The sequence below is a fragment of the Calonectris borealis genome, chromosome 12 (assembly GCF_964195595.1).
Source record: "Calonectris borealis chromosome 12, bCalBor7.hap1.2, whole genome shotgun sequence".
Taxonomy (NCBI): Eukaryota; Metazoa; Chordata; class Aves; order Procellariiformes; family Procellariidae; genus Calonectris; species Calonectris borealis.
Window position 1 is genome coordinate 19,809,834 of NC_134323.1, and position 12,709 is coordinate 19,822,542.

General features: G+C 37.1%; 1 protein-coding gene across 3 annotated transcripts in view; it reads left to right on the forward strand.

Annotated features, from left to right (window-relative positions):
- The window catches only part of USP10 (ubiquitin specific peptidase 10), a 55,975-nt gene that overhangs the window by 14,256 nt on the left and 29,010 nt on the right, over positions 1–12,709 (forward strand). For 2 of the 3 annotated variants that reach the window (XM_075161514.1, XM_075161517.1), the window contains exons 2-3: positions 6,826–6,894; positions 10,000–10,060. In XM_075161514.1, coding sequence (XP_075017615.1) covers positions 6,826–6,894; positions 10,000–10,060 — 130 coding nt within the window. The remainder of the gene's footprint in view (positions 1–6,825; positions 6,895–9,999; positions 10,061–12,709) is intronic. The other variant, XM_075161516.1, reaches the window with a different exon arrangement.

A 12,709-nucleotide genomic window follows, 5' to 3' on the forward strand; every position in this document is an offset into this window, starting at 1 on the left:
CCAAGTGTGGTCACACGCATGTGCCCTTTTTTCCTTGCCAGAAAACAGACTTCTGTCCGAGTGGTTCGTTTTCTTCCTCTGCTCCAGCCTGTCCTGGTAGCTTTAAGAATAGGTGCACTTTGTAGAAGTAGCTCGGTGAGCAAGATTGTATAGTTTATGGTATACATAAACTATTTCATCATTTCAATTTATCGGTGAACTAGTTTTGACTTGTTAGGCCTTCTGCTTAGATACAGTTGAATTATTCCTTGCCACCATTAAGTAAAAGCTGTATTTTTAACTCGTTTGTGGAAAAGCAGTTGAAGTGGGAGTATTTGCAGCTTAAGCTAATTTGACTGAAAGATCTGAAGCTGTTGGTTATTAGATGAAAGCCACGTTAATGCTTCTTGAAAACAGACATTGACACTTCATTTTCCTAGCTTTCTTGTAACACAGGTGATGCCAAGACGATGATGCATCAGCAGTGCTATTTCTACCCATTTTTCTAGGACAAGCAGCTGTGTAATACGTTAAGTACTCCTCCTCCTTGTATTCCTCCAGGAGAGTGTTCGTGTTGCTAGACTGGAATACCAGTGGAGATTTCATTACAGGCTGTGGGGTAACATTAGCATTCATTTTTTAAGTGGTTAAGGAGAGCACAGCAAAAGCCAGTTGATGTGGGGAGAGCTTGCAGGTCAGGCATTTTAATCCTTTGGGGTCTTCGGAGAACTTTTTTTCCCCATTCTTGGACTTAGTTCTGTTGCTGCTGCTTTTGTCTGTGTAGTTAAGATGCCACTTGGTCAGTTATGGTAATCAGAGTTATTGTACAAATATAAAAGTGCCCTTACTTTCATTCCTGTGTGATAGAAAACAAATTTTCTTGTGCAGATTTATTTGGTTAATTGGTTTTATGTAATTTGTGTTACAATCTAGATGCAGTTAGTATCTTGAAGATGTAAAGGTGCTGTTATTGATGAAATGTTTTATTCAAAGTGGTGTAAAATTTGCTGGAGTGCAGATGTATGTGATACTGGCGTAATCATATTACAGAGATTAACGTAGAAACTGATTCCAGTTTTGTTGCGATTGGAAACACAAGCGACTGACAATCAGGACGGTTTGAGATGTTGCTCTAAGAGAGATATTTAACATGAATATTTTTTTAAAGAGAACTGATATTGGGAGGCAGGTATTCGACAGGGAAATTTGATCCTTTACAGCACGTCAGACTGAACACTAAAATTGGTGACACCAGCTCACTAGTGAGTTTTGGAAACGCAGGCTGAAAGTCTTTTCCACGGTACCAGCTTCAATAGTCTCATTCATTCAATGTTCTTAACTTGTATTTTAGAAAAAATATATTGCAAATGTGATACACTTTTAAAAAAATTTCTCATCTGCAGAGTATTTGTATAACATTCTAGTCTCACAAGTTTAAGTTCATCAAGAAGGCGGCAAAGATACAGGTCTCTTGATGTCCTCTCCAGTCACACAGGAAGGAATTCAGAACTACAGTTGTATCTGGTTCTTTCAAACATTTTCAGGAATTTCCTGAAATTTGTGGGGGTTTTTTTTTGGTTTGGGTGGTTTTTTTTTTGTATTCTCCAAAGCTGTATGAGAATGTTTTGAATTCAATCCCTGAACTTTAATTGCAAAATCTTGATAGGTGGAAATAAGGCAAATAAATTAAATCTGAAGTACTGGTAACATAAAAAAGTTTAATTAAAAACTGGAGCACCTATGCCACCACCAGCTTCATGTGAAAAGAGATACCATTTTAGAATTGCACAAAGTATATTTAATTTTGTATTGATTTTTTTTTTTAATTTATGTGCTAGTTGTTGTTAGTATCTGAAAGGAGAGGTTTTGTGTATGTTGTGTACCATCCCGCCTAATGCCATCTCTTTTCTAAGGTTTATTCAAGCATTGTTTACTTCTGTTTTCATCCTTCATCTCCTAGATGTAAGCATCTGCAAGAGGCATTCACACTTGAAAACTCTCAGAAGTTCAGAACTTATGTATCTTGAAACTAGAATTTAAAAAAGGGTGGAAAGCAACTTTTGTGAATAACTGTCTTTTTAAATTGATTGGTTGTTAAACCTGAGTATGAAAGATACTAGATGGAAAAAAACATCAATTTCTGATAGTGCACTGTAAGAAAGGCATTTTGTTATGTTGGTATATGTTTACTCACATTAGTTAAAATCATGTTAATTTTAATACGTTTAATTGTACATCTGTGTTAAATGGTCAAATTGGGTTACAGTTGTGAATTGCAAAATGGAATAGATCCATCAGTATGTTTTAGGTTTTACTATTTTGGTTTTCCATTCCAAAGGAGAGGTTTGGAAACACTGACGAGAAAGCGGAAAGGTAGTAGAGGTAGATTTTTATTCCCTCCCCCAAGAATTCCACAAAGCCTTGTCCTCTCCACACCCCCATGCCCCTGCCTCCCTCCAGAGGAGACTATTATTTTCCATCTGTTTTTCTTGTACAGCTGCAAGTGGAAGATCATTGAAATTTATATGATACTGTTTTGACATTGCTCTCAATCTATAGTAGAAATCAAGCTCACCAGCCTGAGGGATCTTAAGGGATCCTTGAATACACTTAATGCAAGGTTAATGATTGCTCTGCCGAGTTAAATAATCTGGGGAGTAGCAGGAGAAATGCAGTGTGAAATATGTGCTCCCGAAAAAGTGAGAGAGGATTCCTTCCCGGGAGCCAGAACAGAAAGCTTCTATGTAGGTTGCAGAGACGGTTTGAGAAGGAGAGGGAGATCAGATTTGACTCTGAATTAAGCCTCTTAGGGATTATGTATCTTTAAAAGTAAGTCTAGGGGTAATGTTACAATCTGAAATTTTCAAAACTTCCCCCCAGTATTCCTTAGAGTTTTCCTTCCAAATCCAGTATCAATGCAAGTAAGACTGGACTCTCTTTTCTAAGCATCGTTCTTGCTCTACTTTGTTACTTACCGCTTAGACCATTGACTACTATTTAGCATGCTTTTCAAGCAGATCTTTTTTGTCTGAGGATATAAATAAAAATTATTTTTTGAAATATGTAATTGAATGCTAAACAGTGTTTTTGCTTGGAGAAAGGTTGATTTTTTTGCCTTAAAATGAAATTTGTGTAGAGCTCTAAGTAATAAAGCTTCGACTTTTCGCTGGTAATATTTTTGTCGATGGTAATAGGCATAGATTTTGCTAACTGGGCCAATTCAGCTGCCTGTTCATATGCATTGTCACGGCAATTGTGCTCCTCCTTTGCTCAGGTAACTGTCAAGTAAAAGGCTCTTGATGCACTGACACGTCGGTAATGGGCGGCATGACAAGCAGCTTACCTCCGAGCAAATCACATCTCTTGCCTGCGTTAGGGCTGGCCGTAAGCAGTCTGTATCTGAAACCCACTTTTCCCTTGGAGCTTGTGTGCTGAAGTCTGTTATCTGATTGGGAAGCTGTGAAGTACACACAAGTTCAGAGCTTGATAGTTTCGAGTTCGGCATTTAAAGGAATCAATTTGATGTAGTCCTAATGGGTATGTCTGTCTTACGCAAATGCACACCTGAAAACATTAAAATTGGAATTGAAATAGTCTGAAATGGCTTTGGCAAGGTTTTAACACATGCTAGTGTATCTCTGCTGTGTGTTTTAAATGTTGTTTGCAGAGTGTGGGGTAAACTAGTGCTGATTGTGAGTAGCTTGTGTAGGAGTTGTGTAAATAATTTAATTAAACTTCTGTTTGACTGTTCCAAGTATTTGATTTTATTTGTCAGTTTGGAAAAAAGCTAACTGAGGCTTTTGAAATTATGTGGAATAATTTAGAGTGTACAAGCTAGGTCCCCAAAAGCTCATGCTGCTTATGAGGTTATTTCTTGCAAGGGTGTATTGCTTTTATAAAATCCTTGCTTAAAAATACTTTCTACTTAGGTATTTCAGTTGCAGAAAAACCTTTTAAATTTGGATTAATGGTTCAGAGTAAGTACTAAAGTGATGTCTTTCTAGCTGTTTCACAGCTAAAACAAGTATGTTCTTACACAGAGATCATTTGTATAGCGCCAGGCATGCTGCTTCATTGGGGTGTAGGATGGACGGCAGCGGGCAGGGACCTAGCACTGTACTTCAGGTTGCTTAAAATGCAATGGCTTTCCCCACCTCTGCATCCTTTTTTGTAGAGGAGATTATACTCGCCAAGTGATGTGATAGCTCAGTTCTTTTTCATGTCAGCACGTAGTGTTGCCTTAAAAAGGGTAGAAAATTCTGTCGTGCTAGCAGAGGGTGCTGTGTGTGCAGCTTGCAGAAATCTGTTTCTTGAGAGACGAGGCTGACTTGAGAGGCAGAGGACAAGAAGGTCGGTTAAATTGGGTAGGTTTAATGTCATCAGTCATATGGCCTAATAAGTTTATTTTGAAACAGTATTTTTCTCAGTTTATTATGCAGGGATCTTTTAAATGGTTTACTTTGTGTTTGCAGGTATAAAGCATTGTTAAATAAAGCCTCATAAAATCAGATAAAATTCTGGTTTCTTCAGGCCCAAATGGGATGGAGGGTTTTGCGCTATAGTTGGACTACGATTAGTTTTTGGGTTAGACGTTGGTAAATTTTTAATGTCCTGTTTTAAATTATGAAGAAACAGTTGCATAGACACATTTCCCTGTATGAATACATCATTATATAGTAAAACAGTTCCATTAAGATAGTATTAATGATCACTTTGTTTAACTTTTGCCTTGTGTTCCCTAATTAAAGAGTAGCACTTTCTTTTGCTCAGAAAAAAGTACTAGTGATACCGTGGCTAAAAACATTGGTAAATGAAAAAACTGTATTACTACATGGAGGAATTAGGGTTGGATTTATATAACTTTTAATAGTCTATAGTTGAGATTATTGTTTTGTTTTGTTGCATGACTGCATCAAAAATACGTCCTAAAAACGTAAATGATTCAGCAAGTGGTTTTCGTAGGCATGTTTTTGGAATACAATAAATTCTAGTTGGTATGTTACTGAATAAAAATGACTTAGTTATATTAAGAGCATAAGCCAAGTTTGAGTCCTGTGCCAAGAACTGTGAAGAACTGTGAATGTAGTTCACTCAAATACAATTTAGGGATCCTGTTTGGTTTAGGTGTTCTGCTGTCTCAGTCGGTAGTTAGCAGTTGGTTATGTGAATGTTATTTAAAGCATTAACTGTTTCACTGTGCTTCGAACGTTTGTATGACACATGTTCCAGTTTGTTTTGACTGTTAGAATTGTTTGTTGACTAAACCAGATTATATTCATATTTGTTTAAAAACACTGAAGGGCATTAAAACGGTTGAACTCCTTCTACACATAGAAGTGATATATGTATAAATCACTTCTTGTGTAAGAAAACTACATTTTGTAATTGCTGTGGAATTTAGCTTAACCTTAAGCTTTGAAATTTATGAATGTGGATGGCTGTGAGTCACACAAACAGCAAGTACATGAATTTTACTGGAATGAACCACCTAAAGTCTAAAAAATATGCTGTGATTGAATTACTGTATGTACAGTTTGTGGCAACAGCCTGCACTTCACTGGAGATTATTTTTCAGATTTTGAGAACTTTTTTTTATGGCTCAATTCCCAATTTAGTTAGTTGTACCTTGATACAGCCAAGCTAAGGATTTGCCATGAGCAAGACTTGATACTGATGAAAAAGCTGGTGTATGCCCCGGTTTTCTCATGGAAGGGTGGAGGATAGCAAAGAATTGTCTTAAATGACGATCAGAGTACACTGAAGATGAATGAGACTCGTAAGCTGTAAGGTACTGGACCAAACCGACCTGCTTTTATCCATAGCCATAATATTTGTGACTAGTGACTGTTAATGTGAATATCCTTCCACATGCCAAGAATGTGTTATTAGTGGTATTTTCCAGTCCTCTTGTCTATTGTGTCAGTTTATTCAACTCCTTGTTCAGCTTCTTTCTGTCCCAGTATCTCTCTGCTGTCCTGAATGTTCAGGTGCTATTCAGCTAATTACAACTGGTGGTGGAAGTTTATAGTAACTTCCAGGTGCTATGAAATGCCAACATGTCAGGTCTTTTTATTGGGAATGTTTCATTTTCTGTAAACTAAATATAAGCTCTCATGTTAGTGTGGGTTTTTTGTGGTCTTGTTAGGTACTTTTTTTTTTCCATAGAAATATAGATGCAAAATATCTAAAAGAGTGCAAGAAGATAATATTGGGAAAAGACATTTCATCTTAGGTTTGTTATGCAGAGTTTCAGGCACAGGGGTAACAAAATTTGTAAGAGCAGCTGTACCAAAATTGAAGATATTTAGATCGTGTGTATTTTTGTACACCTAGGCAGTTTCAGTTCTGTGCTTGCACACTCAGGTAGTGGTACCATTAGTTTTGAGTAACATTGGTATTAGTATTTTTTGAGTAACATTAGTATTAGTATTAGTATTTTTCCAGAACTCTGGAAAAATAATTCTTGTTTTTTCTGTTGTGAAAGGTAGGTATCTGTGTTGTCTTAGAACGTACACCAGCTTGTGTCTAAGGCTTATATGAACTGATGCAACTTCTCACCCTACATGTTGGTTTAAAACTGGTCACGGGATGAGCTGCAGTTTGTACTGTGATTACCTCTAGTGGGAATTTGAAGGAAAATGCATTGCATACAGTTTTAGAGCCTAAAGTACTTTGCTAAAGACTTGGGAAGGAATTAAGATGAGAGTTGGGATGCAAACAGGTGAATTTCTGGCTCCCAACACACAGGTCTTTTTCAATGCTAGTATCTTAATAAATTTTACCATGAATTGAACTGTATTGAATATAAATCCTTCTTTAACAAAGATCCCTCTCTTTTATTTTTAGTATATTTTTGGGGAGTTCAGCCCTGATGAATTTAATCAGTTCTTTGTGACTCCACGATGCTCTGTTGAGGTAAGATCTACTTTAAACTTCTTTTAGAAATAACATCTAAAAGCTACATCTCTTTGTGTATATTTGAAATATTTTTTTATCATTCTCTTAGCTTGCTGAACTACAAACTGAAGATATTGAACAGAAGTCTTCTTTCCATGTATGTGGTTGTTAAGTCAAGTTTTAGAAATAAGAAATTAATTATTCCACCTTCTGCTTGTCATCTTCCAGAGCTGGAATAGCTGACATTGTAGTGATAGGATGTTAAAAGTGAGTTATCCAGCCCTATTACCTTACCTTTGATTTTTTAATTTTTTAGAGGTGGATATAGAGAAAACTTTTTCAGCAGTGTTCTTGGTTGTAAGTAAGGTGGGATTCTAAATCTTGTGAGCCTTTTGAAGCACAAGGATGCTTAATATTTTCTGACAGGTGGAGCACTGCTAACCATCAAAGCTATGCTTACAAGGAAGGCTGTGCGTGAGGTCTGAGAAGTGAGAAATGGATCAATAATGAACTCATTACAGAGGCAGTGAGAACCACAGAGTGGAAACAGTTGTCTGTGTGTGTTTGAGTTCATAACATACTACAGATAGTATTGTAGAGTCTTCTTCTCTGTAGTTCTTGGTAGACAGTGAAGAAACCATTTTCCTTTGTAGGGAAGAGTATTATGCCATTGTCCTAGTCTCCAGACTTGAAAAATAATTTTCCTCTAGGTCCATTTCCATGGTTTTCCTCCAAACATTTCTATTCAAACATTTCAGTCATGCTTCCGTCCTCCCCCCTACATAAAGGAAATGAGCATTCCAACTGTAGATGGGGAAATCCTTTTGTCACATTTTACAAATCTGATGGCCATTGTTAATGCAACTTAGTTTCCTGTAAATTAATTTTCCAAGTATAATTAGTATAGTATAACGCTAAACAATAAAAGTATGTGAAAGGAATGGGGTGGGGTGGGGGGTAGGGGAAGTTTAGAGAGAAAAAGATAGCTTCTACTTGCCTTTAGGGATAGCTTTGTGTCTTCTCTGGTAGGTGGGAAGTAATGCAGAATAGATCTTCAGGTAATACATGTTTCTTCTGATTATATTGCTGTTTTCCCACCATTAAATACCGCAGCAGCAGTATGACGTTTGCAGCCTATGTAGTGTCACCTGATGTGTCCTACATCAGCTATTCTAACGCTTACATTGTGGAAGATGAAAATGTCACATCTTGACTTCTATAAAGCTGTTCTCATAAAATATGTTGAGGAAACATGAACCTACAATGTTCGAACCAGTCTTACTTCATTTTATAACTGTTTCAAGTGTACCACTTACTGGTTAGCTGTCAAAATAAAAAACTGTGTTGAGCGATGTTCCTTAAGTTTGTCCTTGATCTGGTTCAGTTCAATGTTTTAATTATCTGGATGATGAAATAAAAATTATGCTTATTAGTTTTACACTGTGCAGATATTTCAGAGAAAAGTGGTCTGAAAAAAATAGGGTGAAATTCAAGAAGGACAAGACTGAGATGATAATACTGCAGTGGTGTTTGACATACATTCTGTTGGGGGCAGTGCCAGTTCTGGGAGTCCCAGCATCCGTTGGTGCTGGTGTCCTTCTGAAGTCCCTTACCTATAGATTGAAGGGTGGACTAAGGCAAGGGACTGGTTAAAGCTACAAGTTGTCCAGAATGTCTCTTTTTACGTAGCGTTTTTAATACGTCTTCTGTCAGATACCTCTTGACTGAGGTGATTCAGATGGCCCAGTTGTATGAAACAGGTCAACTCAGAAATCTTTACTTTGCAAAGGTGCTGTTGATTAATCAGGTATGTAGGGGACCAATAGGTAGACTATTTTTTTTAATTTTCTTTTTTACTTTGTATTTTCTTAAGCCCTTTGAATTGGAGAAAAACAAGAATTACAAGTTTTATCATAAACTGTTGACTGTAGACTTTTAGAGTAACTTTTTTAGCTCTAACTATAAAATTATATTGAATCTGTGTTCAATGTTAATATGGATAATAGGTTCTTAACAGCTTGGAGCCTCTCTCTGACTGATTGATTCTCACTTTTGACCTGGAAAGTTGATGTGTTAAGATGTATTATGGTTTATAAATAGATTTTACAGTATGTGTTCTTTTTATGCACTTTTTTATAATGGAATTTTAGGAATATTTTTCTTGCCACTTCTGATGCACTGTTGTCTACAGTGCTTTAAGAAGGCAATATTTAAGTATCTGTACCTTTAGAGAACTTCGGTGGAGAAGTCTTTGATATTTGTTACACCATTGTGATTAATGGTTAGAATAGCATTATAAAACTGCACTATACTCTCAAAGTTTTATCTCCCACTGCAGAAACAGTTCAGCTGTTCTCCAGGGAGCTGCTGGACTGCAATGTAGCAATGGCTACTAGTTCATGCAGGCACAGGAGAAGGCTTTCAGCTGCTGGGGGAGTTTGGGGGCTGGCGAGGGGGGATTAGAAATTGCCCACCTGTGGTTACACAATAGCAGGGGTTTTATCAACCACGGAGTCCATAAAATGGTGCCAGTGTTTTATATCAGACATATTTACAATCCAGATAGAAACTATATGCTGTGGTTACATTATGCTTGGGCTGATGATAAAAAATTGTTGGTTTTGTTATAGGTGGTTAAGAAAACACCTTAGCTGAAACATTTCAAGGGCAACACTATAGCTGAACCAGGTTGAGAGTCAAAAGGTTTAGGTATGACTGTTGTCTGTGCAAAACTTTGTTTCATCCTTTCACAGGTAATTTGGTCTACCTTCGGTTTTTGTCTAAAAAGAGGTTATGTTCCTCATTTTAAAATCGTAGTGAGTTACTGTTGATGAAGGAAGATCCTGATGCTGTGAGGTGAATTGCTTGAGAAGTTGATGAGCCTGTGGTGTGTAACCAAGATAATCTTTATCTTTCAGTAATTGTGGTAATCTGCAAGGACACTTGAAGCTACAGTGTGGGATTTGATAAATATAGAAGCATGAGTTCAAGACATACTCTCAGAAAATCAAACCTTAATAATGGTGTTATTTTTAAAGGATTCAGATGTTTCAAATGAAACGGATATCAAATGTAAATATAGTTGCTTTGTTCTTAAATAAGTTTCATTTCTTTTTTGTACAGCTCCCCCCATACAATGAAACGGTTTCATGTGGTATTAAGTCCACGGGTAAGTTTCACGATGGTAAGAAATCAACATCCTTTTGTCTTTAAACTTAAATTTTGTGACACTTTCCTTAGATTTACTACAGCCTCTCTTTAAATTTAATCTTAGAACTCGTTCAGCAGTTATATGTGCATATATTTGGCAGATTGGTTTTTTAAACACCTTTATTGAATGAGATCCTTGAGAGAATTTGAAAATACTGCATTGAACTTCAGCTAATTATGTCTTGCTGAAATACTGTAGGATGTAGCTGTAAAAATGTGGGGGGCTGAAGCTTGCTAGAGGACTTGTACTGAAGAACTAAGTAACTAGTGGGGCATTCAGCTGGCCCTCCTGTAAGAGCCGCAATATGAGTATTTTCTGGTAGTTGCAACCTGAAGACAGCTCTGCAAGCAGTGCTCTGTTCCGCGTTCCCTTTGACTCTTGTTCCTTTCTGGCTTAGCTATTTTTTTTGGACACTCCCCCCCTTTTTTTTTTGTGAAAATATCACTCTTGATGTAAAAATACATTACAGAGTTCCCATTTTAAAGCTGTAACAGTCACATGTCTACTCTGTCTCAACCCATACACCTTACAACCTGGCCTTACTTCATAGTTACATAAAGTTGACAGTTAAGTAGGAGTTGCCATGTGAGCATCACTCTATATAGTTTAAACCGAACTTTCTCAGTATTTGAAGCGGCAGGTAAATTAGTGTTTGTTTTTTTTTCCCTGAACCAGGGGAGAGCAAGGAAGCTGAGACTTACCCAGATGTATATGAGAATGATACAAATTACATCCAGATCTCCTTCAAAATAATACAAGTGTCTGACTGGACATTTCTCAAAAGTACTTGAGAGGACCAAAATGCACATATTAATGTTTAAGAACACCTGATCATTATGCTTAGCGACTTTGGCCTTGCATTTAAAGGTAAATAAGATAGCTAGTCATAAAGAAGGACAACAGGTCCCATTTGAAAGCAGATGTGCAATATTTTTGAAAATTCAGGAGCTTTATTCAGTACAAGACCAGTTTTAGGACCCTGAGTGGTTTTAAGTAGGAGTTTGAAATGTTCATTAAAAAGACCATATGATACGAATTGTCTGTTGTTGGTGACAGGGGCGTCCAGTCATATATTGCTTTGTCTAACTATGGATTTAAGTTCTGTTGCTTAAGACTGAGATTTTAATGTTCACAAGCCATACAGAAAGTTGGTTTGTACAAATGTTTTTCAGATCATTCCTAGACCCTGAGAGAGCCCCTCCCAGCCCTGAGATTAGGTAATGACAGCAATTAGGTTTTGCCTGAAAAATGTCTTTAACAAGCTTGCACTGTACTGTGCATGCATATTATCACTGTGATGGCTGCATAAGAAACTGTGGAAACTAAAATGGAATGCTATGCTTATGCAGAATATTTATAATTATAATGAGATGACACACACTGATCATATTGTCACCCCCTTGTAGTCTAATTTTTTTCCTATACTTATCTTCAGTATTTAACTTTATTACGGAATTGGAAGATCTGTTAATACTTACTAGGAATAATCAAATCACGGCTGAAGCTCTAATATGCAAAACTCTGTTCAGACTAATTAGTGCTATGTATTCACAGCTTTTGTTATTGTACGTAGACTTTGTCCTTGGAGCATCTGTTGATTCTTGTTTCAATATGTGTGTCATGTTGTTCATGACAGATATGTCTGTTGCAGTCCATTCAGAAATAGCACTGTGAACTAGACTGAAACAAAGATGCCCTGAAGCAGAGTGGAAAGTCAAAACAAATAGAAAAGATTACCTGTCATTTTTTCAGAGGAACTTGACACAATCTTATGGCAAATGAGCTTCTGCCAGTCATCCCATAGACTAACTATACAGTAGCTACTGGTATTTATTATTCTAATCCTGCTGTAAGGTGTAAAGTTTAATTCCTCAGCTGTAACTTCCTAATTTGTTTGTTAAATGCTAGAATATCAGTTATGCTCTTGGCAGGATTTTAGCCTATGATGTTCATGTTGCACCTACAGCTACATTACCATTGTGCCATAATTGTAAGGGATATGTTTTGGTTTTGCTCTCCACTTGCCCTGAGTTGGCTCTTGTGATTGTCTAGTGTACAGTACGCTGATGAGTTCACCAAAACAGAATAAAAAATACTGGCTTGGATTATTTTTTTTGCTAGGTTAGCTTTCAGTGACACAAGTGCTGGAAGCTTGCTGGAGTAGAGGAGCAGAACAGGAATGCGGAACTGAAAACTCTCACTTTTGGCTGTGGTAGTCTTAACTCGCCCACAAAGGGAAGCCACATTCGTTGTTTTGAAGCAATTATTATTTTTTTAACTGGGATTTTGGAAAAGAAACAGAAGTCCCAGATTTTTTTGAATTGGTAGGGATTTGAAATATGCCCGATAATTCATTCTTATCGTGGTTAGGGGAATATTAGGTGTTACCAGTTGTTGCTTGTGCTTTTTACTGTTAAAACCAGTAACGAGCTAGCTCTTGGTTCATGCTTGAACTAACAAGTTGCTGCATAAGTAGATGCACTAATGAGGAATAGTTTTGTTGTGAATTTGTGTCCCATATCCCTCAAAACCCATGCCCTGCATTTGCAAGCACATGAAGCTGTGGCTGGTTTCGAGCGGCGTGAGTCCTGACAGGTCAGCCGGCGTATGGTACTGATAGCC